Source organism: Eumetopias jubatus, unplaced genomic scaffold (assembly GCF_037043125.1).
Source record: "Eumetopias jubatus isolate StellerSeaLion01/CBP00866 unplaced genomic scaffold, mEumJub1_p1.0 scaffold_16, whole genome shotgun sequence".
NCBI classification, from domain to species: Eukaryota; Metazoa; Chordata; class Mammalia; order Carnivora; family Otariidae; genus Eumetopias; species Eumetopias jubatus.
Window position 1 is genome coordinate 84,782,240 of NW_028274822.1, and position 27,158 is coordinate 84,809,397.

At 37.8% G+C, this 27,158-nt stretch overlaps 1 protein-coding gene across 6 annotated transcripts in view; it reads left to right on the plus strand.

Moving 5' to 3' along the window:
- Positions 1–27,158, plus strand: part of ATXN2 (ataxin 2) — a 111,209-nt gene that overhangs the window by 70,593 nt on the left and 13,458 nt on the right. For 3 of the 6 annotated variants that reach the window (XM_028116532.2, XM_028116528.2, XM_028116530.2), the window contains exons 11-20: positions 1,663–1,842; positions 3,683–3,880; positions 4,233–4,340; positions 4,585–4,655; positions 12,882–13,186; positions 14,497–14,560; positions 15,162–15,314; positions 15,699–15,765; positions 25,878–26,062; positions 26,392–26,524. In XM_028116532.2, the coding sequence (XP_027972333.2) occupies positions 1,663–1,842; positions 3,683–3,880; positions 4,233–4,340; positions 4,585–4,655; positions 12,882–13,186; positions 14,497–14,560; positions 15,162–15,314; positions 15,699–15,765; positions 25,878–26,062; positions 26,392–26,524 (1,464 nt within the window). The remainder of the gene's footprint in view (positions 1–1,662; positions 1,843–3,682; positions 3,881–4,232; positions 4,341–4,584; positions 4,656–12,881; positions 13,187–14,496; positions 14,561–15,161; positions 15,315–15,698; positions 15,766–25,877; positions 26,063–26,391; positions 26,525–27,158) is intronic. The other 3 variants (XM_088019309.1, XM_028116529.2, XM_028116531.2) reach the window with 1 other exon arrangement.

A 27,158-nucleotide genomic window follows, 5' to 3' on the forward strand; every position in this document is an offset into this window, starting at 1 on the left:
CAGGCAGGGAGCCCGATGTGTGGGGCTCAATCCCAGGACCCTGGGATTATGACCTCAGCCGACTGAGCCACCCAGGCGCCCCTGCTGGCTACTTTTTAATAAACTGTTGCCATCCAGGCAGGAGGGAGGTCATAGGATCCTGACTAAAGTGGCTAAGCTTGAACAGCATGTTGCACTGATTTTCAAGGTGACTTCCTTGCTAGAAAGTGCTTGTAATGGTGGCCACTAAGTGAAAAGTTAAAATCTGTTGTGGTATTTGTTGTGGTGCATTGTTTGAGTAAAGCAGGACTCATTAGTGAGTATGAACGTCTTCACTATAGTAAGTTGTAGACTGCTTGTGGAGGGACTATTCATGTAGAAGTAGACCTTCTACATATTCAGAGCTGCTACATTATCCAATTTTTTTTAAACTAATTTAAATTAAAATGTCTTCCAGTCATGTAGTTAGGTGACACTGAAGCATTTTTCAAGTGTGAACTTCAAACATAGAACTATTAAATACAGTGGTTTTCTGTGTTTAATATGGGAGCGTACTTTGTATTTTATGTATTAACAAAAAGAATGAATTTTTTTTTTTCCAAGTTAGAGTTTGATTTCATTGAGCTATGCCAACCAGCTTTCTTGGTCTTTTTCTCTAAATAGGTATAAAAAATTTATATGATGTGCATATACCTAATTCTTAAATTATTTTTTTATATAAATCACCTCTCCAGTTGAAAACTATAATACATAACGTTAATATTTCTTTTTAATATTGTGTTCATGATTAAATTTCTACTGATGGTACAAATTTATTTGACATTCTTAAGATTTTGACAGGAAGGTGAGGGTGAGGATGAGTTTTGCTGAGTATTAGCACTGTCTGGCTTTTCTACTGAGAGCCATTCTGTCCACTGATTTCACCTGATTGTTTTGTTCAAATGCAGAGTAGACTTCTTTAGAAATAGAAGTCACTAATGGGGTGACAGAATTAATGATCTAGAATTTTTGACCATTCATATACTGCAAATTTATTCTTCAAATGCCAGTTATTTTAGTCTTTCAGGTCATGCCTTTCAGCTCATAGCCTGTTCAGTCTGAGAAACTGCTTACACATGAAGACTGTTTTAAGGCATGGGTTGTAAAATTTATTGTCATGTTTCAGTAGTATAAAAGTACATAGGGATTAATAGTCTTTTTGTTTCAAAATCTTTTTTTCTAATTTTAGAAAGTTTGAGGGAAAAAGCTAAAAGTATGTGGTAAAATAAGACTTATCCTATCATGTAACTGTAATTTCTATTAATATTTTATTATGTTTAAATGCCCATAAGTAATGGATATAGACTAAACAAATCAATAAAAATCTTTGGAGAGTTACAATATGTTTGATTTCTTAACACCAACTTCATCCCTCCTTTAAAAAAACGGAAATAATATAAAATTTATTTATAAAACCTTGTGGCATTCCACAAAATAATTCTGAAAGAATATGGCCCAAAATACGGTTTTTTGGTTTTGTTCTTTCTTTTATAACCAAGAAGAAACTAGAGAGAGAGCAACAGAGAGAGTGAGTGTGTGTGTGTATGTATGTATGTATGTGTGAATAGGGTTTATGTATTTAGCAGAAAAGTTGTACTGATGGACGTTGTAGCATTTATGTGATGTTCACTCTTCCTTTCTTAGGGCCTCCAAGGATGTCCCCAAAGGCCCAGCGACACCCTCGAAATCACAGAGTTTCTGCTGGGAGGGGTTCCATTTCCAGTGGCCTAGAATTTGTGTCCCATACCCCACCAAGTGAAGCAGCTGCTCCTCCAGCAAGAACTAGTCCTGCGGGGGGCACATGGTCATCAGTGGTCAGCGGGGGTAGGTAACATTTGGCTTGGATCATAATGACAGTGTTCATTTTGTAACTCTGCTGCATGTGAAAAGGGCTGAGCTTAAGCTCTGTTTGAAGAATAATAAGTGTATATCTTAAAATTAGCGGAGTAACCAGGAATTGGGAAAGCTGTATTTTTATTCTGGCTTCCACCACATACTCAACGTATGTTAGAGCAAACCATGTGATTATTCTGAATTTCAGTTTTCTCAATGGATTAGAGTAATTTTTGCTGTTCTACTTTATGGACTTGTGATAAGATGCATATGAGGTTCATAAGTTAGGAATATACTTCATAGTTTTATAAAGTACCACTCAAATACAAAACAAATACAGTATGTAACATCATTTTGACAGACTGTATTTCCTGTCTTCTTAGCAATTTTGTTTGTGGATTCATTCCACAAACGTTTATTTGGGGCTTACAGTGCTGTGTATTTCTGTAGCATCTGTATATGGCACTAATTCCTGATTGTATTTTCCTTATAAGGAATATAAAAAACATACATGACGGACCCAAGTTTTATCTGTGATTAGCCCAAGGAATGTGCTGATAGCAGCTATAAAAATATAAAATACATAAAAAGACTAACTGTAAGCTTAGTCCAAAACTGCTTTTGCTATTTAATGTTTTGCTTCCATGATAACTGGAGAGTTAGAACATGCAGTGATTGTGGTTTTTTATTCATAATCTGTCTTAATCAGCACATAGATTTTTAAGAGGGAAAAGATATTTAACCTTAAAAATATACCCAACTCTATTAAATTTAGTCGATATACATTGCTTAGCATCATGAATGTATAATTTTATGGTAAATTCCTTTGTATGTTCTGTTTGGTCCTCCAGGAAGACCAAAGGAAATTAGATATTAGAAATTAGATATTAGGTATTGGAAATAATTCACTTAGCAAGAAAATAGAATTTCTAAAAAATCTTTATTTCTTCAGTTGTACCATTCATCATTTGACATTACTCAGAGAATCTGGAAGTGAATTTTGAGAGTAACAACATAATTATAGAAGTGAAACAATAAAAACTTATTAGAAATACACACAGAATGGTGTTATAGTTTTACTTTTTTATACTAATTATAAAAATGACAGTTGTTGGATAGTTTCCTTCCATGATCCTATGACTTAAAAAAGTAAAAGAACCACTAAATTGAAGCAAAAGAACCATTTTCTCTAAACCTTTGAATCTGAGTTCTACAAATAGGTTTAATGGACTAAGAAACCTATTAGTTGTTTACTTGAGGGCAGGTGGAACAGGAACCCTGGTGGATTATCTTCTGCTTTTGGCTAAATTGGTTCTCCGATTTTCTTAGTTATTGTAAAGTGCCTCTTGAGGTGGCTAGAAAGAACATACAGGATTGGCTGCAAGCTGCCAAACGGTGTTTGAGTTTATTATTTGAAGGAGGAACAGATAAGCCTGTTTCTTTGGGATCTACCACCCCACTATTAAAGAAACATCTCACTTCTTAGTGGAGAATGTTGCTGTCTTCATCTTAAAAAGTGGGGTTAATCCTGTCTTAAAATCCAGTTTCTAATTTCATTTAAAGGTACTGCCTTTTAGAATTAATCTGTTTAGTTACAAAGAAAAACTACAGCTGTACTTAGATATTAGTAATTACTGTCATTTTTCAGGTATTTGTGTTTTCAGTCACCACCACTATTCAAGACTTTTGAAAAGAAAACAGGGTGATGGGATAAAGAATAATTGGGATGGTGGTTGACTAGGACTATTTTACCTAAATTTTCTAAGAAGCCTCTTTGAGGAAGTGACATTTGAGCTGAGAATGTAATGGATAATTTTTCTCTTTCTTGTAGTTCCAAGATTATCCCCTAAAACTCACAGACCCAGGTCTCCCAGACAGAACAGTATTGGAAATACTCCTGGTGGACCAGTTCTTGCTTCTCCTCAGGCCGGTATTATTCCAGCTGAAGCTGTTGCTATGCCTGTTCCAGCTGCATCTCCTACGCCTGCCAGTCCTGCATCCAACAGAGCTGTTACCCCATCTATTGAGGGTATGTAAGAGAGGGCTTCCAGCTCCATGTCATTTGTGAAATTGAATGACAAATGCTATGTTTATTCATAGTTATGTATTTGAGTATATACTTAAAATTTTATGTAAATGAAGTTGTTTAATACTACTAATTTCATATATGCTATTCTTGAATGTTTGTTGTTATGAGGGTTAACATTCCTAGGTAGTAAATATCAATATAAATAAAGTTGTTGGTGTTTCATTTATCTGCAAAGGAGAAAGCTTCTGGTTGAATGGAATTTTTTTTTCCAAAAACCATAGGAAATAAAAATTGTTGACTACTTTCCCATTTTACTTTATTATTATTTTTTTAAATATGTATTTTTTTTTAGCTAAGGATTCCAGGCTTCAAGATCAGAGGCAGAACTCTCCTGCAGGAAATAAAGAAAATATGAAGCCCAGTGAGACATCACCTAGCTTCTCAAAGACTGAAAATAAAGGTTAGAGTGTTAAAAAGTCTTTCAGTATAATTGTGGAAATAGGAAGGAGATGTCTAAACTCATGCCCAGTACAGATTGTTTTTGGTCAATACTTTTTCTTAGGATTGTGCACTTTTAAATGCATAATTTGACAGATGTCAAAATCTGTAATTAATATATTGAATAAAAGCTTATTTTCATTTTAAGTTAATTTTAAGTTAAAGATTTACAATAAGTTGATATTTAACAGTTTGTAATTTTATAGGTATATCACCAATTGTTTCTGAACATAGAAAGCAAATTGATGACTTAAAGAAGTTTAAGAATGATTTTAGGGTAAGTGTTGTTATTGATTGAATTAGAATTTTAAAAATGAATGTTAAACATTAAGAATTTTTATATCCTTCATTTACAAAAATGCATTATATGCATACCCAGAAACATTGAACCACGTCTGTAGAAAGCTAAGCATTCTTAAAGTTGTCTCTGTGCTTTTAAATTACTTATTTATTTTATTTCCCTTTTTTAGAGAGAGAGCTTGGGGGGTGGAGGGAATAAAGGGAGGAGAGAGAGACTCTCGAGCCAACTCTGGGCTGAGCGCAGAACCTGACACAGGGCTCGATCTCACCACCCTGAGATCAGGACCTGAGCCGAACCGAGAGTCAGTTGCTGTACCGGCTGAGCCGCCCAGGTGCCCCTGCCTGTGCTTTTAAGTAGGTAACTAAAATCAGGAGCTTTGAGAACTGTACAGATAACAAATGAAAGAGAATATAATTTTGACATTCAAAGCCAATCATAACATGTTATTATTTGATGCTTATTTGATTACTGTATTCAGTGAAGAGTAGAGCAAAGCCGGGGCATTAATTATCCTGATGGGGCTAGTGGAAGATGTAATGGACCCTGGTGTTCTGAGGTAGTTGCAGATTTACCCTTTGTTCACAAACGTATTGTGGTAGAAATTGGTCTTTAATACCATTTCTCTGCCTTAAGTAAGACTTGCTGAACGTACTCTGATCTCTTGGATGAACATTGCATTCTTTCACAGTGTTTAATACACTTTGTATATCAAGTAATTTTGGGACCACTCAAGAAGTCATCCTGAAACTTAGTTTCTTAGAGGAAAAGATCGGATTATCAGCCTTTGGAAAAAACAACTGACTTAAGAGATGAATCAGTCAAAGGCAAAAGGCAGCCTTTTCCTAGTCTGTGTTAGCTTCCTAAAAATTAATAATTTTTTGCTGATATCTTCATATTTATTAGCACCATTCAAAATATTACATATCATATTTTATCACAGTTGTATCTATTCAGCTTTAATGCTGTTAGTGGTTGTGAATTTAAATTTTAACTTTTTAAGCCATAGCTAATCCATGGACATGATACGGAGAATTATTTTTATTTTTTTTAAAGATTTTATTTATTTGACAGAGAGAGAGACACACAGCAAGAGAGGGAACACAAGCAGGGGGAGTGGGAGAGGGAGAAGCAGGCTTCCCGCTAAACAAGGAGCCCAGCGTGGGGCTCAATCCCAGGACCCTGGGATCATGAACTGAGCCGAAGGCAGACGCTTAACGACTGAGCCACCCAGGCGCCCCGATTACGGAGAATTATGACTGAATGCCCAGATATCAAGCTTAACATGTCATGCACTCCAACACAGTTGAAGCCCTCTTGTGTACTTGGTCTCCTCAGCTGCATCCACCTGCCAGAGGGAAGGACTTTTTTCCTGTGCAGTTCTTTACATTGCATCTGAATAGATTCCTAAGGAATAGGTGATATTATTTTGCATAATCTTCCATTTGATGTAAATGAGCTTATGCTATAGGTATTGCCTATTTCCTTTTATTCTCTCAGCATTACTTTTTACAGTCAAGCATTCAGTCCTTACTTACATTGAATTTATTATGAAGGAAAGAAAAATTTTTATTTAGAAGCATATGAGTAGTAGTTTTCTTGTAACAGTCTTATTGACATATAATTTACATGTCATACATTTTAGCCATACAAAGTGTACAATTCAGTGGCTTTTAGTATATTCACAGAATTGTACAGTCATTATCACAGTCAATTTTAGAACATTTTCTTCACCCCCAAAAGAAACCCCATACTCCTTAGCAGTCACTCCTCTTTTGCTTTCAAACACCTCCCCCTCACCCCTTTCCCTAGTTCTTAAACAGTCTGCTTTCTTTATATACAGTTGCCTATTCTGGACATTTCATATGAATGGAATCCTCATATGAGGCCTTTTGTGTCTGGCTTCTTTCACTTAGCATAATGTTTTCAGAGTTCATCCATGTTGGAGCATCTATCATTACTTTTTTTTTTTTTTAAAGATTATTTGAGAGCATGAGAGTGTGTGTGCGAGCAGGGGGCGAGGGGCAGAGGGAGAGGGAGGGAGAATCTCAGGCAGACTCCCTGCTGAGCAGGGAGCCCATTGTGGGACTTGATCCCACAACCCTGAGATCAGAACTTGAGCTGAAACCAAGAGTTGGTCACCTAACCCAACTGCACCACCCAGGTGCCCCAGTACTTCATTGCTTTTTAATAATATTCCATTGTATGAATAGACCACATTTTATTTATCCATCAGTTGATGTCTCTTTGAGTTACTCACACTTTTTGACTATTATGAATAATGCTATGAATATTAGTGTAGTTTTTGTTGTGGACATATATATTCATTTCTCTTGGGTGTATATATGTAAGAGTAGAATTTCTGGGTCCTGTGGTAACTCTGTCTTTAACGTTTTGAGGAAAATTTCCAGACTGTTTGCCAAAGCAACTTCAGTATTATATATTTCTACCACCAGCATTTAAGGATTTCTGTTTCTCCACATCCTTACCAACACTTGTTATTGTCTTTTTTTATTATAGGCATCCTTGTGGTATCTCATTGTGGTTTTGATTTGCATTTCTCTGTTGGCTAACGATGTTGGGCATCTTTTTATGTGTTCATTAGCCATTTGTAAATCTTTTTTAGAGAAATGTCTGTTCAGATCCTTTGCCCATTTTAAAATCTGAGTTGTCTTACTGACTTTATTCTGTGTACAAGTGTCACATGTGATAACATGGTTTGCAGTTTTTTTTCTACCATTCTGTCGGTTGTCTTTTCACTTTCTGGATGTTGGCCCTTAAAGGACAAAAATTTTTTATTTTATTAAAGTCCACTTTATCTCTTTTTTGTTGCTTGTGCTTTTGGTGTCATATTTCAGAAACCATTGCTTAATCCATAGTCATAAAGATTTACTCTTATTTTCCTCTAAGAGTTTTCATTTAGGGCTATGATCCATTTTGAGTAATTGTTTTATATAGTGTGAGGGTAGATTTATTCTTTCGCTTGTTGCTCTTACTGTCCCAGCACCTTCTCTTTAAGAGATACTGAATTGGGGGCGCCTGGGTGGCTCAGTTGGTTGGTTGTCAGGTTCTTGGTTTTGGTTCGGATTGTGATCTCTGCGTCATAGGATTGAGCCCTGTGTCGGGCTCTGCACTCAGCGTGGAGTCTACTTGGGATTCTATCTCTGTCCTTCCCCCAGCTTGTGCTTGCACTCTCTCTCTCTCTCTCTTTCTCTCTAAAATAAGTAAATAAAATCTTAAAAAAAAAAAAGATACTGAATTGAATAATCTTTGCACTCTTGTGGAAACTCCATTACTGGACTCTGAATTTTCCTCCATACATCTGTATGTCTCTTCTTACGTCAGCAACACACTATCTCAATTAGAATTAGTGTTTTTGTTTTGTTTTTTAAGGTGGGGGGAGGGGCAGAGGGAGGGGAGAGAGAGAGAGAGTCTTAAGCAGGTTCCATGCAGAGTGTGGATCCCAACACAGGGCTCAGTCTCACAACCCTGAAATCATGACCTGAGCTGAAATCAAAAGTCGGGCGCTTAACTGACTGAGCCACCCAGGTGCCAATAGAGTTAGTGTATTTTTAAAAAGCCTCATAACTTCATTTAGTAGAAAACATTTTGGTTCTCATATTATCAGTTCACAACTTTCTGTAAATCTTCTTTAACACTTGACTCTTAAAGTCCAAGTGCTTGTAGGATTAGAACTCTACCTCTTTAGGAATTCTAATCTTACTACTATTGGGAGCCTGAATAATTGAATGTATTATTAAATCTCCTACAAGTAACTTTCTGGTCCATAAGTGAGTACTGGAAAGCAAGGAAATGGTATTAAAAAATGTTTGAGGGTGAGCTTTATACTTCACTGAAGGTAAAATAATGTTAGTAGTTTACATATACTGAATATTTCCTGTGTACCCTATACTGTCCTAAGTGCTTATGTGATAAATCTTTTTATTGTCCTAACATCCCTCTGAAGCAGGCTCTATTATTATTTCCAGTGTGTATATTAGGAAACTGAGGTAAAGACAAATAATTTGCCGAGAATCACATGGCTAGTAGAAGGCCTGGCCATCTGTGTGTTTAGGTTTTTAGTACTGTTTTGGATAGTACCTAATGCATAGGCTATACTGCCACTGTTGAGTGAATGAATCCTCAGAGCCATCCTCATGATACGCATATGGCCTTAAACTATGGTGATTCACAGAGATCTCTGGTCTTTCATTGAGACAGAGATAGGAGTACTCTGTGGTTATATCTTTTTATTTTCCTTGACAGCCATCTGCAGGATCTAATACAGCTATGTGCACATTGCTGATAGTTTTATTTGTATAAGAATTGCTAGTAATTTGATCTGTTACAGATTAACAGTATGGGGTTTGGAGGTAAGTAGACTGCCTGGTTTGAATCTTCCCTTTACAAATACCATATGTATAACATTGAAGTATGTTACGTACTTCTCCCAAGCTGAAATGGGATTATTGTAGAACCAGTTTCAGTGTTCTTATGAGAATTAAGTGAGATACTACTATAAAGTGTTTAATATAGTACACGACACATATAGTGTGTATTCAATAAATATTCTTATTACCAAAAAACAACATACCCCAGTTTTTTACTGACAATCAGTATTTTCTTGTTCTGTAAGTCACATAAGAATTTCAGTTTTCCCATTAAATGTCCATACTACCCAAAGCAACCTAGAGATTCAGTGTAGTCCCTATCAAAATTGCAATGGCTTTTTTCACAGAAAGAGAACCAACAATCCTAAAAAGTTTGTGTTAACTACAGTAGCCTTCAAATAGTCAAAGCTATCTTGAGAAAGAAGAGGAAATCTGGGAGGCATCATGCTCCCTGATTTCAAACTATATATAAAGCTGCAGTAATAAAGTATGTTCTTGGCATAAAAACAGACACATAGGTCAATTATACAAAATAGAGAGCCCAGAAATAAACCCATGCACATATAGTCAATTAATTTACAACAAAGGAGCCAAGAATGTAGAATGGGCAAGGGAGGGGCGCCTGAGTGGCTCAGTCGATTAAGCATCCGACTCTTGATTTCATCTCAGGTCATGATCCTTGGGGTCCTGGGATCGAGCCCCACGTTGGGCTCCACACTCAGCATGGAGTCTGCTTCTCCTTCTGCTCCTCTCCCCACTTGTGCACTCTCTCGCTCTCTCTCAAATAAAATCTTAAGAAAAAAAGAATGGGGGAAGGGACAGTCTCATCATTAAATGGTGTTGGGAAAACTGGAAACCACATTTAAAAGAATAAAGCTGGGGCATCTAGGTGGCTCAGTTGGTTAAGCATCTGACTCTTGATTCCAGCTCAGGTCATGATCTCAAGGTCAGGAGATAGAGCACTGCATCAGCTCCACACTCAGTGCAGAGTCTGTTTGGGATTCTCTCTCTCCCTCTCCCTCTGCCCCTTCCCCCACTCACGTGTGCCCTCTCTCTCCTTCTCTCTCTAAAATCAATTAAAAAAAAAGAATGAAACTGGACCATCTTACACTCTACATAAAAATTAACTCAAAATGGAATAAAGACTTGAACAAAAACTCCTAGAAGGAAACATAGGCAGTAAGCTCCTTGACGTTGGCAGTGATTGGCAGTGATTTTTTTTTTTTATTTAACATCAAAAGCAAAAGTAACAAGAGCAAAAATAATGCACAGCAAAGGAAACCAACAAAATGAAAAGGAACCTACTGCATGGAGGTAATATTTGCAAATCACATAACTGATAAGGAGTTAATATCCAACATACATAAAGAACTCCTACAGCTCAGTAGCAAAAAAAAAAAGAGGAAAAAGAAAAAATGGCCAAGGATGTAAATAAACACTTTTCTAAGAAGATATACAGATGGCCAACAGGTCCATGAACAGGTGCTCCCCACTAATCACCAGGGAAATGCAAATCAAAACCACAATGAGATACCGCCCATGCCTTTAGAATGGCTATTACCAAAAAATTAAGAAAATAACAAGTGCTGGGCAAGGTGTGCACTTTTGACAGAAACATAAATTGGCATAGCTGCTAAGGAAAACAATATAGAGGTTCCTCAAAAATAAAAAAATTAAAAATAGAACTACCATATGATCTAGCAATTCCATTTCTGGGTATTTATACAAAGGAAATGAAAATACTAACTCAAAAAGATAGCTGCAATGAACCCCCATGTTCATTGCAGCATTATTTACAATAGCCAAGACACGGAAGCAACCTAGGTGTCCATTGATGGATGAATGGATAAAGAAAATTGTGCATGTGTGTATATATGTATATACAAATGCACACACGTATATGTATCATAGATACAGATGTGCACATGTGTGTGCTCACACACACATATATAAGGGAATATTGAGGCATAAAAAGGAGGTCCTGTCATTTGCGACAACATGGTTGGACTTTGTGGGCATCATGCTAAGTGGAATAAGTCAGACAAAGATAATTGCATAATCTCGCTTATGTGTGAAACCTTAAAAAAGAAAAAAAAACCTTCAGATACAGATTGTTGGTTACCACAGGCAGCGGGCAGTAAAATGTGTGAATGGCATCAAAAGATACAAACTTCTATTTATAAAATAAGTCATGAGGGTGTAATGTTCAGCATGGTGACTATAGTCAGTAATACTGTATTGTAATATTTGAAAGTTGCTAAAAGAATTGATCCTAAGGGGGCGCCTGGGTGGCTCAGTCGTTAAGCCTCTGCCTTTGGCTCAGTTCATGATCCCGGGGTCCTGGATCGAGGCCCGCTTAGGTTTCCTTAGTATACTGCAGATAGGAAATGTAGCTGAATGTTGAATAGCATGAACTGTGCCTTAGTTTATCCATTTGCAAGGTGGTGATAAAAGTATCTCCATCACATAGGTCTGTTGTAGCAAATGAATGAGTTTGTAAATCATTAGAACAGTGTCCAAACCATATATTCCATTATATGAGTAAGATAAAAAAAAAAGTCTCATTTTTGCCTAACTCAAAGACTTACTGTAAATACTCAAGAAATCTTATGCAGTATACAGTTGGTCTGTTATGTAGGTAGCTTCTACTAAAGATTTATCTGAACAAATGCTGGCTTAAATATTAAATGCCTATATTGTGACTAAAGTTGCCACTGGGTCCAAATAAATGATCCTATCACCTATTGCCATGAGCTGCTTGTGGATTCTATAATTATTTTGGTGATGCAGTGAAGCTTGAGATGCCCCCAAGATGCCAGCATGCCAAGGGCCTGAGTAGTGAGACTGACATTTGTTTGCCCATCCTGAGGCTGGGGAGTTTGTTTCTGTCCAACCCTTGCAGTCCGTTCTTGCTGCCTGGGGCTGCTGCTGTATTCTCATGGCCTCTTCGGCTGCTTCTACTTGGTGCCTTTTTCCTTCTCTTCTTCTTGTCATTTCCTTCAGTTGCTTGTTTTTTCTTTCTTTGGAGTATGGCATCTTCATTCATCTTCAGACAGTAGTAGCATTGATTTCTTCTAGCCTATAAACTTAAAAACCTCAGCACCTACTTCACGAACATCTTTGTCTTCTACTCTTCTTCATGGTACTTGTGTTTTGTACTTTCCTTCTTTAGTAAGGTTAGAAGGTCTAATTGAGCAACGTGTCTAGTCCAGTGTCCCTCTGAATCCACCTACTTCTGACTTGCCAGCCCACTACTTCTTGAGTCCAGGCCCAGGTCTTAGTCCACTAGTGCTTTTCTGTTTCTCCCTTTCCCTTGGGTTTTTAAACATGTTGTTTCTTTAGCTTAGACAATTCCGTTTTCCAAACTACCCCCACCTCCAGTCTTTTATACCTTAGTCTAGATGATACTTTCATTGAGAAACCTTCTTTTTCTATAAATTGCTTTTCCTTTAGGATCCCATAGCATTTACCAAATTTTGTTAGGTATCTGATCTCACCCAGGTGGTAAGCTTTGTGAGGATAGGAACTGTTCTGTATTTTCCATACCCAGCGGTACAATTTCTGACACATGGTAGGTAGTTAATAAATACTTAACTTTTGAGGTTAGGACATGTGAGTGCCTAGGTGACTATGGGTATTGTTGTGTATATGTTCTGTTATTATTGCTTTATAATAAGTACATTATTCTTAAAGTATGTAAAAAGCCTTATTCGGTATATCTCATGCTTACAAATATTAGTTTGCTTATACTCATGGAGAAAATTGATTATAGAGTTATTTAAAATATTTAAGTATAATTATTTCCTTTATTTAGTTACAGCCAAGTTCTACTTCTGAATCTATGGATCAACTGCTAAACAAAAATAGAGAGGGAGAAAAATCAAGAGATTTGATCAAAGACAAAATTGAACCAAATGCTAAGGATTCTTTCATTGAAAATAGCAGCAGCAATTGCACCAGTGGCAGCAGCAAACCGAACAGTCCCAGCATTTCCCCTTCAATCCTCAGTAACACGGAGCACAAGAGGGGACCTGAGGTCACATCCCAAGGGGTTCAGACGTCCAGTCCAGGATGTAAACAAGAGAAAGATGATAAAGAGGAGAAGAAAGATGCAGCTGAGTGAGTAAACTTTGAATTGAGCACATCCTGTTACTTACTTTTTCTTAAAGTGTACAGGGGCTTTCAGCTCAAGAATCTCTCTGGACTTTTGGACTGCTTTATACGTAGCCCTCAAGTTGCAAATAACTGGTCTGAACAGATGACATCTTAAGTAAATTAGGTCTTTGCACTGTGTACTCCTTTTCTTTCCCCATTTTTGTTCCCCATGGCCAGAATCTAGACTAAATTAAGAAAGACTTTTCTATAAATGTACAGGGAGTTTTGGGAAATATATATCCTGGATGCTAGTCAGTACCCACCTCCTAGCCCACTGCTAGAACCAAGAACTGCTACTGCCAAGAAAAGAAAGAAGTATCTGTTGTCCCTACTTGGAATGCAGCATGTTTTCTGTCAGAAACAATGTTTTCGTTAATTGTTAGATTTGTTAAGATAAACTTAGTCCTCCACATTTGATGTATTATCAGTTGAATGGATCTTTGTGGGCTAGTCCCAGAACCTAACCACCATTAATTTATCTGTTCATACAATCCATTTACAGCTGAACTTTTGGAATGTAGCTTGTTGATCTGTCAAACAGTGCTTATTCTTCATATACGGCAAAAATTTTTATTAGAGTCATGATTCTTCCCAAGGTGTGTCATGTAGGCAAACATTTTGTCACATTAGAAAATATTGCATGCTAGGGGGCACCTGGCTGGTTCAGTCTGCAGAGTGTGTGACTCTTGATCTCAGCGTTGTGGGTTCCACCCCATGCTGGGTGTACAGAGTACTTAAAATCTTAAAAAAAAGAGAAAGAAAATACTGCATTCTAGAGAATTGGTATATTAGGGATTGCTTTTAGGGATATTTTGTCTTCTCAGTTTTAAGTTGATTCGTTAATTGCCTTTGAGAGAAGAATTAATATTAACACTTTTTTTAGTATTTGAGAGAGCGCACGCACGCGTGTGCATGGTTTGGGGAGGAGTAGGGGGAGAGGGAGAGAATCCTCAAGCAAACTCCCCACTGAGTTGAGGAGAGCTTGAGGCCGGGCTTGATCCCAGGACCCTGAGATCATGACCTGAGCCAAAATCGAGTCAGATGCTTAACCAACTGAGCCACCCAGGTGCCCCCACTTTTTTAAAAATGCCCTTTTTTGGCCTGTCTTTATCAGATTAAGGAGTGGGAAATATGTATATGCATTTTAATGAAGAGAATTAGTGATCTAGTAAGAATTTATGTTTAGCAATTTTTTAAAAAGGTATAGAAGACTTGAGGGAAACACAGGTTTCATGCAGATTTTACTGGCCCTTTTTAATTTTCCCCTGGTTTAGGCAAGTGAGAAAATCAACTTTGAATCCTAATGCAAAGGAGTTCAACCCTCGCTCCTTTTCTCAGGTAAGTTTGTTTCTCTCTTTGAAGTAATCATAGTCCCCCAAAATAAATTTATTATTGGTAATAACAGTACTTTCCCCATACCTGCCATCTAAACTCACTTATAGGATGCTGAAACAACTTGTAGTTTAAGTTCCTTTTTCTTATATGGTCATTCATGAATATTTTTGAGTCATTGAAGAGATCTTGTCTTATTTTGTCATCAGTTAGATGTGATCTGTGGTAAATCTTTGAATCTTTCTGACTGGCTGGCTAGCTGGGCTCTAAGGTTTATAGATAAACTATTTTTATTCTTCTGAATTTATAAGCTACTTATTTTTTAATTTTTTAAAAACACTGTCTTCAGTTCCTTAAAAATCACAACTATTTTTAAAGTCTTATCGATAAGTTGGCAATTATGGTAATTAATTGCAATTGAAATTTATTGTAATTTCTACCCAAGTGTTTTTCCCTTAATTTGAAACATGGAGGTTTATTTTCTAAAACTTTTTTCATTAAAAGGCACTAAAAGCAAGTAGAACTTAGAAAGATGGGAAAGATCAGTTCTCAGATTGCAATAATAGTTAGCTTTTCACCTTACGGTAATTGATTTTTATTTTTGTAGCCAAAGCCTTCTACCACCCCAACTTCACCTCGTCCTCAGGCACAACCTAGCCCGTCTATGGTGGGTCATCAGCAGCCAGCTCCGGTGTATACTCAGCCTGTCTGTTTTGCACCAAATATGATGTATCCGGTCCCAGTGAGCCCGGGCGTGCAAGTAAGTCCTGGATTTTGATGTTCATTTACCCTCCTTAGTTATGTGTATTTGGCACCAAGCCCTCTGTCGGTGTGTGGTGACTTAAGGCAGTAACGGCAAAACAAGAATATTTGAAAGGGGGAGGCATGCGGTGGCACGGTGTGTTGTTAGTTTAAAAACCTAAATCTGAGAATGTTTTCTGGTGAGAAAGAAAGACGGCTTAGATTTATTCCAGTTTGGGGTTTGTCCTTTTAGGTGTGGGTATGATTTTATTTTTTAATGACTCCTGGAGAATCCGGAAACTTCAGAGCTAGCTCTCTAGCAATATACAACTAAGAGAAAATAGTAAAATATATTCTTATTACCTGAAAAGCCTAATATTCATTTTTTTTTAATTCCCTCAAGCCTTTATACCCTATACCTATGACGCCCATGCCAGTGAATCAAGCCAAGACATATAGAGCAGGTAAAGGTGAGAATAATCCTGCCTGTGTTTGCTTGTAGTCTGCATGCTGCATGAATCAAGTAACTCATTTATAATGAATGAATATTTGTACTTCACCTTTCACTTTTGATGAGCCTGTGCATTGACTTGTGTTACCCAACATTACATAAGGTATTTGGATACACTTCCCCCCCCCCCAAGATTTATTTATTTGAGAGAGAAAGAGAAGAGGGAGGGGGCAGAGGGAGAGGGAGAAGAAGAGAGAAACTCGAGCAGACTCCTCACTGAGAGCAGAGCCAATCTCACAACCCTGAGATCATAACCTGAGCTGACACCAAGAGTCGGACGCTCAACGGACTGTGCCACCCAGGTGCCCCTAGATGCATTTTTATGAACAAGACTAGGGGAGGAGAAATGCTCATCAGTTGTGATTCTTGAAGATCCTCTTCGAAAAGAATAATTGAATTTTTGAAGTTTTCATTGTTAAATTTGAAAAGAGTGTTTGCTAAATTAATTTCCCGGGTTGTTGACCTTTTTATTTCATACTAACATACAATCCCCCCTCCCCCAATCCAGAATTTCTTTTTGAGCCCGAGGGCATCGCATTTCAGCAACCATCAAAATCTTCATAGTAGAGGATGTTTCCTCATCTTTTTTTTTAATTAAGTTTTTTTTTTGAGATTATTTATTTTATTTATTTGAAAGAGAGGGACAGAAATAGCAAGAGAGAGCACAGGCTGGGAGAAGCAAGCTCCCTGCTGAGCAGGGAGCCCGATGGGGACTCGAGCCCAGGACCCTGGGATCATGACCTGAGCCGAAGGCAGATGCTCAACCAACTGAGCCACCCAGGCACCCCAACACATACTGATCTTAAAAGGAAATCTTTTAGGGCGCCTGGGTGGCTCAGTTGGTTGAGAGACTGCCTTCGGCTCAGGTCATGATCCCGGAGTCCCAGGATCGAGTCCCGCATTGGGCTCCGTGCTCAGTGGGGAGTCTGTTTCTCCCTCTGACCCTACTCCCCCACTCTCTCTCTCTCTCTCTCTCTCTCTCAAATAAATAAATGAAATCTTTTAATGTTGGCAAATGCTAAAGGATGTCCTTTTTCACCATACAGGTAGTTGAGAGCTATTAATTGCCATCATTTTATTAAGAAACTATAGAAAGTAAATGATTTATATTAAAAAGATACTTCTCAATGCCTAGTAATACCCTCCTGACCTAAAACTTTGACTTCTTAAATTAATAAGCTTTCCTCAGTATTTGAAGTAATCATTTTGTGGATGTTAATTAAAATTCTTAATTTTTTTTTTTAAACAAGTATGGTATCCTTTGCCTTTGAACACTGGAATGTGTTGAAAGAACTGTAGCTTAGATAATTTGAAGTTATCTAGTTTTAAGATTAATCTTATTCTGTGGATCTAAAAAAATTCAGGTGGAGAAAAGATTCTTTTAGTGCCATGTTGAGTGAGGTTAATATTAAGGTGTTCCTTCCTCTTACACTGTTGGTGGGAATGGAAGCTGGTGCAGCCACTCTGGAAAACAGTATGGAGGTTCCTCAAAATGTTGAAAATAGAGCTGCCCTATGACCCAGCAATTGCATTACTGTGTATTTACCTCAAAGATAACAAATACAGTGATCTGAAGGGGCACCTGCACCCCCCAGTGTTTATAGCAGCACTGTCCACAATAGCCAAACTGTGGAAAGAGCCCAGCTGTCCATCAACAGATGAATGGATAAAGAAGATGTGGTATATCAATACAATGGAATACTACTCAGCCATCAAAAGAAAAATGAAGGGGCGCCTGGGTGGCTCAGTCAGTTAGGTTTCTGCCTTTGGCTTGGGTCATGGTCTTGGGGTCCTGGAATGGAGTCCTGCATTGGGCTCCCCACTGAGTGGGGAGTCTGCTTCTCCCTCTGCCCCTCCCCCTGCTCGTGTTCTCCCCCCTTCTCTCAAATAAATAAAATTTAAAAAAAATAAAAATAAAAATGAAATCTTGCCATTTGCAAGTATGTGGATGGAACTAGAGGGTATTCTAAGCGAGATAAGTCAGAGAACAACAAGTATCATATGATCTCACCTGTATGTGGAATTTAAGAAACAAAACAGAGGATCATAGGGGAAGAGAGGAAAAAATAAAATCAGAGAAGGAGACAAACCATAAAAGACTCTTAAGCATAGGAAACAAACAGGGTTGCTGGAGGGGAGGAAGGTGGGGGATGGGTTCACTGGGTGATGGACATTAAGGAGGGCACGTGATGTAATGAGCACTGAGTATTATATGAGACTGATGAATCACTGACCTCTACCTCTAAAACCAATAATATATGTTAATTGAATTTAAATTAAAAAATATTAAGGTGTTCCTATATTACTACCTGGTTTGGGGATATTTTAATGATTATTTAAAACAGCACAATTTTGGGATGTTTTTATGTTAAAACAAAAAAGATAATTGCAGTGAAAGCAAGCACTATAGTATGGCTCTGATGTGAGAGAGGCACTTTAACTTCAGGCGGCCGTGTCATTTCCCATAGGCAGAGGAGAAGTTATGCGCTCTGAGGGACCCTCAGCCAGTGTTGTAGAGCCAGTTCTAGGAAGGTGGAACAGGCACTCTACAAACAGCAGCTGTAAACATGTGCTTTGCCAAGAATGTGGAAAGTGACGTGGTAATTGCTTGGTCCATAATTCAGATTTGGTGATTATCAAGATTTTGCCATATTTATTTGAGGGGTGCTTTGTTTCTTTGCTGCAGTATTTAAAGTAAATCCCAGACACCATGCCATTTTATTTCTGCATACTTAGTGTGTATCCTTTCGAATATGGACATAATTTTCTTAGCTAGCCAGAGTGCTGTTATCACACTTTATAAAATAGTAATTCCTTTTTGTCTAATCACCATAATTACATTACCTTGGTTGAGTCATGTATATATTTTTACAGTTGGTTTGTGTGAATATGGATCAAAGTAATAAGATCCATACTTTATTACATTTATTACGTGTCTTTGTAATTCCCGTTTTTCTCCCTGCTATTGCTTTGTGGCAGAAACCAGTTGTTAGATAGGAATGTCCCATATTCTAAATTGTCTGTTCACTTCTTGTGATGTCATTGATTACATTCAGGTTTAATTTTTTTGTGGGAGAGAGGTAGGAATATTTAATAGATGATTGTGAGTTCTTTATATTGGATCATTCAGCAGGTGTACAATATCTGGTCCTACTTTGATAATTGGTAAAATTAAGGGCTTAGGTGGTGATAGCCCAGTCCTCCCCTCCCCAGATGGAAAGTTTTCTGTTACTCTTTCATATAATTTGTTAGGGCGCTGGTTCTCAAATTTTAGTGTGTATCAGAATCACTTGGTGAATTTGTTAAAAACACAGATTGCTTAGCCCCAGCCCCAGAGTTTCCAATTCAGTAGGTTTGGGATATAGCCTGAGAATTTAAATTTCTAGTGCAGCTTATAAAACCAATTCCCTAGTGATGCTCATGGTCTGTGATCATACTTTGAAAATCATTGCAGTTAGGAGTTTGAAAACAATAATTTCTGAATTCCTAGCATTTCTTTTCTATTTATTAGCTGGAATCATCCTGTAAGGGACTGTTCTTTTCAACTAGGGCTGTATATGGTTATCCTCAGATAGTTGGTACAGGAAAGTTAGAATAAATGCTAAAATTTAAGGGCTTAAAATTGCCTTAAGTGCCAGTTTTCAGGGAGGAGTTGGTGCCCTTGATACTTTCCAGTAGTGTCTAGTGAAATTGTTTGCTTTGAAAGATGTCGCTGTCTCCCCTTTTATTTTTTGAATATTATGAATGCATGGATTTTCATATACTTTTATATATTCATTGTGTTTCAGTGAGTTATTCTTTTTGCTGCTCCTGCTGTCCAATCTTTTATCAATGGCAATCCCTTCACGTTGGCTCCTGTGTCCTTTTGGTACTACTCATTTGTCTTTTTTTAAAGATTTAATTTATTTATTTGAGAGAGAGCACACATGAGCAGGGGAGAGTGGCAGAGGGAGAAGCTGACTCCCCGCTGAGCAGGGATTCCCGACATGGGGCTCAATCCCAGGACCCTGAGATCATGACCTGAGCCGAAGGCAGATGCTTAACCGACTGAGCCACCCAGGTGCCCCTCTTCATTTGTCTTTGATAACTTCCTTAGTTTCTGCTGTAAATAAGATGTTTCAGGCTAATCTTTTTCTAAACCCAGACTTGGATCCATATTCCTTCAAGGAGTCCTGATTCTTCTTGCGGATTCTTCTTTCTGGTCTTTGGGTGTGCTGTTGAGTTACTGTGTCTTGGCCTTTTCAGTGGACAAAATTAGGAAATTCATACTGATATATCTAATTCAAGTTAACATTGCAAGATTTTTACCGTGACTTTTTGCTTGCAGCTTTTTTTCTTTTACATTGAAAATTTTCTAAAAATAGTAACTGTATTATCCTTTTAAAAAAGAAAAAGGGGCGCCTGGGTGGCTCAGTCGGTTAAGCATCTGCTTTTGGCTCAGGTCATGATCGCAGGGTCCTGGGATTGAGCCCCGTGTCGGGTTCCCTGCTCGTTGGGAGGCCTGCTCTCCCTCTCCTACTCCCCCTGCTTGTGTTCCCTCTCTCGTGGTCTCTCTCTCTGTCAAAAAATAAATTAAAAAATCTTAAAAAAGATTTTATTTATTAGAGAAAGAGAATGAGTAGGGGCAGAGGGAGAGAATCTCATCCCAACTCTCTTCTGAGTGTGGAGCCTCATGTGGGGCTCAATCTGACAACACTGAGATCATGACCTGAGCTGAAACTGAGAGTCAGATGCTTAACTGACTAAGCCACCCAAGTGCCCCCCTGTATTATCTGTCTTTTACAAATTACCACAGAGCTTAGCTGCCTAAAACAACAAACATAAATTATTTCACACAGTTTCTCAGGATCAGAAATTCAGGAGTAGCTTAACTGGGTGGTTCTGCCTCAGTCTCTTATGAAGTTGCAGCCAAGATGTTGGTTAGAACTATAGTATCTAAAGGGTTAAATGGGACTGGAGGATCTGCCTCCAGATTCAGAGCTATTGACAGGATAATGCTGGTCATAACATGGCAGCTGGCTTCTCCCAAAACGAGTAATCAGAGAGAAATTGGTATAAATGGAAGCTACAGTGTGTTTTACAACCTAACCTTGGAAATGATGTAACTTCTGCAATATGCTATAGATGACACAAAGCAGACCTGGTACAGTGGGAGGGAACTACACAAGGATGTGAATACCAGGAGGCAGGATGACAGGGACCCATCTTAGAGGTGGGCTTATTTACATTTTGCTATAATGTGTATAATATATTTTTAAAATATTTGTTGTCTAATTATCTTACAGAATAAAATTTAACATTTCTTTGCAGTATTTTCCTTAGTATCTATTTCATTTAGAAATTTTTAAGTGCCAGTTTTTAGAGTGAGTTGTTGGTATTTCATATTTTTATGGTGCTCTTTTCAGTGTTTTAAAAATTTTTAACATTTTGATTTTTTAATATTGACCTTGTGTCTTGCCACTTCACTAAACACATTTATTGTTTTTAGTAGCTTCTTTTAGACTTAGAACTCTCTATGTACATAATCATAACTAGTCACTGTATCTTTGTATCTTTTTCTTTATTGCACTGGCTAAGTTTTCTAAGTGATGTGATCCTTACATTGCTCCTGTTCTTAGGGTAAAGCATTACCTTAGAGTGTTAGGTACAGGCATACTCCCTTTTATTACACTCTACATACTGCCTTTTTTTTACAAAGTGAAGTTTTGTGGCAACCCTGTTTCAAGCTAGTCTGTTGGCACCATTTTTCCAACAGCATTTGCTCAGCATTTGTCTCTGTGTCACATTTGGTAATTTTGGTAATTCTCTCATTTCAAAATTTGACATTATTATTTGTTTTATATATATATATATGTGATCAGTGGTTACAACTCACTGAAAGCTCAGATGATGGCTAGTCATCATCCAAAATCCACACTTTTTGATTGATGTACCTCTTTTAATAAGTCTCAAAGTTTTCCCTTGAGTTCCCTCCCCCTTTACATTTTACTTAAATCCAGCTTCTTTGTCCTGTATTCTTTCCTACAATTTGAATTTCAGGAATTGCATTTCTATGGTGGTGTTTAAAGTGCCCCTCTGCTCTCTGTAATCCTTGCAAACCTGTAGTAGATATCTAAGAGAGGCTTGATAAGATCGGGTTGTAGTTTTTTAAATTTAATCTAGAATGTCTCATAGATGAAGTGTGTACTATCATTAGGAGTCACATGATATCATCTTTCTTTTTTGTGATAGTAGGATAGCCTTATCTGTTCAGGATAACATTTCCTACCAGCTCTTCTCTGTTTTAGCGGCCACTGACAATCATTGTCTAGCCCTAGATCCATCACTTAATTAAAGGTTGCAAAATGGTGACATTCTCTATTATCCCTTCTTCAATTATTGGATGGAATATTTCTATAAAGAAAAGCTTTATAGATGCCTGGGTGGCTCAGGTCATGATCCCGGGGTCCTGGGATCAAGTCCTGCATCAGGCTTCTTGCTCAGCAGGGAGTCTGCTACTCCCTCTGCCTGCCACTCCCCCTGCTTGTGCACACTCGCTCACACACTCTCTCTCTGATAAATAAAATCTTAAGAAAAACTTTACCTTGTCAAACTGTTTGGTTACCTGGAGATATAGTTTGTGCAATTAAAATGTCATCATTTCAAGAAAGTTCTCAAAATAATGAGTTGATTTCATACTATCCTCTAAAGGTTGACCACTGACTGTTTTTGTTGTTCTGTCAGTACAAACTCATGGTTTTTAACATTCAGTTTGCCAATTGGCATTTTTATTGGAATCACATTAAATTTCTATATTAACTTAGGGGAGAATTGCTGTCTTTTTATTTAGTCTTCCTATGCAAGAACAATTATGCCTTTCTGCTTCTTTAAATCTGCTTCTGTACCTTTAGTGGTTTTTTAAAGTTTCTCTTAAAAGATAGTGTTTTTTCAGTTTATACCTTAGGTGTTTTCTTTTTTTATTGTTATTATAAACCAGGGTGTTTTCCACTGCAGTTTTAAGTAGTTACTTATGAAGTAAGTTTAAGTTTATGGAGTACTATGTATGAGGGCTATTGCTGTCTTTGTGTTAATTTTGTATCGTGCTATTTTATCTGTCAAGAACTTGCTTATGAAATGCAGTCATAGATTGTGTAAGGCATATCTTTCCTGCATGATAGTAAGACCTTTGCACAAAACCACTTTGTCTTCTTGGTACAAATGCAATGTTTTTTACAACCTGTGAGAAAAATTTTGTTGTGTTTAAAAATATGCCAAAGCCAAGAACTTGATCAACAATAGAGCAGAATTTCTTAGCCTTGGCACTGTTGACATTTTGGGACAGATATTTTTGGTTTATTAGCATACCTGCCCTTTACCCATTTTTAAAAATATATTTTTAAAAGATTTTATTTATTTGAGAGAGAGCGATTGGGAGAGAGAGCGAGCACGAGCAGGGGGTGGGGGGAAGGGAGAGGGAGAAGCGGAGCCCGATGCAGGACTCGATCCCAGAACCCTTGGGATCATGACCTGAGCTCAAGGCAGATGCTTCACTGAGCCATCCAGGCGTCTGGGCCTTTACCCATTTGATGCTAGCGGTACTCCCCTTCTAGTTTTGACAACCAAAATGTCTCCAGATACTGCCAAATGTCCCTTGAAAGACAAAATTGCTCTCAGTTGAAAACCATTGGACATAAGGAAATGGTTAAACTATGGTCCATCTAAATTATAGTTTAATATTAAGATAAATTCAATTTAAGGAAGAAAATATACCATAAACCCAAGTATATGTCTGTATAAATACATATGCATATGTGCTAATGCATAGAAGATAATCTAGAAGGCCACACACAATGGTTGCTGTTAGTGGGAAAAAAAATAGTGTGCAAATAGTGGGATGGAAGATTTTGTTTTGTGTCGTTGAATTTTTTATGTTTTAAAATTCAAGTATTTTCTGTATGTATAACTAGAATTTTAAATTTTTTTAAAAGATTTTATTTATTTGTCAGCACAAGAAGCAGGGGGAGCAGGAGAGGGAGAAGCAGACTCCCCACTGAGCAGGGAGCCCAATGTGGGGCTTGATCTAAGGATGCTGGGATCATGGCCTGAGCCAAAGGCAGACGCTTAACTGACAGAGCCACCCAGGCATCCCTAGAACTTTAATTTTAAAAAAAGATTGTATACTTGACTGGCTTTTTTACTTAGTTTTTTTAAATGTATGAGGGTTATAATCAAGTATCAAAAGAAATAGTGAACTTTCATTTGTTAAAAATGTTACAGATAGGAGTTTGGGGTGGCTTTTCTTTACTAAAAGGAATTGCTTTTTCATTATATGGACTCTCAAGATCAAATTCAGAAAAATATTACTGTATACACGTTTCTTCCATTTTCACATTTGCTTTTCTAAATACATAAAACACTATATAACTAGCCCTCCTAAATTTCAGAAAGTCATTAAATTTTTAGCAAGAAAATTGAAATATTTAAAATAAATTCTCTCAATTAGTAACTACTAATATAATTAGTTCTGATGATTTTATGAACATGCCAAGTTACACATTCTTTATGCCTCCTACCTTGTAAGCAGTGGTTCATGATTCCTTCCCTCAGGTGGCTTTGTTAACATCACACCACAAAACCCATCACAGACAACAATCAGTGCTCTAAGAGACATGTAAGGAGAAGGTACACAGAGCATGCAGCTAGCTCTTTTTGGGGGAACTGGGAAAGATATTACAGAGGAGATGACAGCTGCACTGAATTTCTTTTTTTTTTTTTTTTAAGATTTTATTTATTAGAGAGAGATAGAGCACCGGCAGAAAGGAGAGGCAGAAGCAGGTTCCCCATGAGCAGGGAGCCTCACGTGGGGTTCAGTCCCAGGACCCTGGGATCATGACCTGAGCTGAAGGCAGACACTTAACAGACTGAGCTACCCAGGTGCCCCTAAATTTTTTAAAAAAATAATCTCTACACCCAGTGTGGGGCTTGAATTCACACCCCAAAAACAAGAATTGTATCCTCTACTGACTGAGCCAGCCAGGTGCCCCAGTTGAGCTGAATTTTAGCTGAATTCTTTTTCTTCTTCTTTTTTTTTTTTTTTTTTAAGATCTTATTTATTTGAGTGTGAGAGAGCATGAGAGGGGAGAGGGTCAGAGGGAGAAGCAGGGAGCCTGATGCGGGACTTGATCCCGGGGCTTGAGCAGAAGGCAGCTGCTCAACCAACTGAGCCACCCAGACGCCCCTGAATTCTTAATTAGAGTTTTAACACGGGGAGGACCATGAGGCAGAAATCTGTGTGGAATAATAATAAAAGACATAAGGTAGGGCCACCTAGGTGGATCAGTTGGTTGGGCATCTGCCTCCGGCTCAGGTCATGATCTTGGTCCTGGGATTGAGCCCCACGTGGGGCTCTCTGCTCAGCAGAGAGTCTGCTTCTCCCTCTCCCTCTGCCCCTCCTCCCTGCTCCTGAGCTCGCTCGCTCACAAATAAATAAAATCTTAAAAAGATAATAATAAAAGACAAAGTGATTTTTAAAAAGAGCTATTAGAAACCTGCTACATTGTAATGTGTGATGCTGTGTCTTGAGAAAGAGCAAGAGATTGTGTAAGAATTCAGTGATGGGAAATTAAGATAGAGTTAAGCTTAGTGTTGGGTCTGTTTTGGCTTTTTTCTTGTGCTGTTTTTCTTTGAATAACTCTAATAGCCTTCTGTAGCAAGTGACATAATTCGGTTTATCAAATAGGGATTATCTGAGAAAGTAGTATGAAGGAAAGTTTTCATAGTGTTTTAAGAGTCTATTTACAGGGACTCAGGATCAAATCTGGGTGTCATCAGAGAGGGTCTCCAATGAAGCTGCTTTCAGGCTCACACCTGAAGGATGAGTCAGAGTTGTCCAAGCTGAGGGTTGGGGATTGGTGTTTGCGGCATATGTAATAGGAAAATCGGCCAGAGTGGCTGAAGTGGTGGTGGGAGTGGTATAACATGGCACTGAAGAGGCAGGCAGGAGGGTCACATCATGCACAGCCTCGTGGACGTGTTCGTGTGTTTGATACTAAGGAGATGGTATTTTCTAATACAAAGTCATCTTTTCTGCAGTACCAAATATGCCCCAACAGCGGCAAGACCAGCATCATCAGAGCACCATGATGCACCCAGCCTCAGCAGCGGGCCCCCCAATTGTAGCCACCCCACCAGCTTATTCCACACAATATGTTGCCTATAGTCCTCAGCAGTTTCCAAATCAGCCTCTTGTTCAGCATGTGCCACATTATCAGTCTCAGGTAAGGCTGATATGATCTAACTCTTAATTTTTGTTCCCTTTAAATAACTTCCAGTTTTAACCTTTAATATGGTAAAGGGGTTTTTCTTTACATTTTGTGCTCTGTGTTATGGTGAGGTAGGTAGTTAAGTATTTGGGGGCCTTTTTAGTATAAGAAGGTTGCTGATCAATGTGAGTATTTCAAAGGAAATAGCCAAGAACATTCGTTTTAGGATTTTCAGAGTTGTTTCTGTAAACCTGGAAAGCGTGGAGTTAAGACATCTGACTAAAATTTGCTTGAACTCTGTTCAATACTTTAATGTATTTTCTTTATATTTTGTTTGAACACAGCATCCTCATGTCTATAGTCCTGTGATACAGGGTAATGCTAGAATGATGGCACCGCCGGCACATGCCCAACCTGGTTTAGTGTCTTCTTCAGCAACTCAGTACGGGGCTCATGAGCAGACGCATGCGATGTATGGTAGGAAGCATTTTGTTTGTCTCTTTCAGTGTGAGTGACTAGTAATTTGTTTTAAAGCTCTGAAAAGAAACTTTAAGAATAACTTAGCCTTTTATACCATTGAGGGTCAAGAATCTAAAGAAAGATGAACCCATTTCTATAAGTCTTGGCAAAATCATTTCAACTTCTGTTCCTGAAATTTGTCTTCAAATATCTCTCCTTATTTTAAGTGAAATAGAATGATTTGTATAACAGAAAATATCATTTGTGGAGAAGAGCATCTTCCACCTCTTCCTCATCAGTATTAACAACCATTTGGTATGGCCTGCCTAAGGCATGCAAGAAAGTTTTACCACAATGAGAGCACTCTCTAGCAAGAAAACATTCTGCTTCACTCCTTCCTCTGGCAATCATTGGCATTACATATTTTTATTGCTGTTTGTTAAAATGAATGCTACTGTGTTTCTGCCTCATGCTGATTTTAAGTGGTTGAAATAGTATAATATTGGATCTCCTTTAGATATGAGTCACACTTTAAATATAATCGTTATAAGCAATGGTAAAATTAAAATGAGAAGTATCCTATGTAAAATAATTAAACAATATATAAAAGAATAATAGGCAAAAATCTTCATCTTAGTTTTGTGGGTGGAGA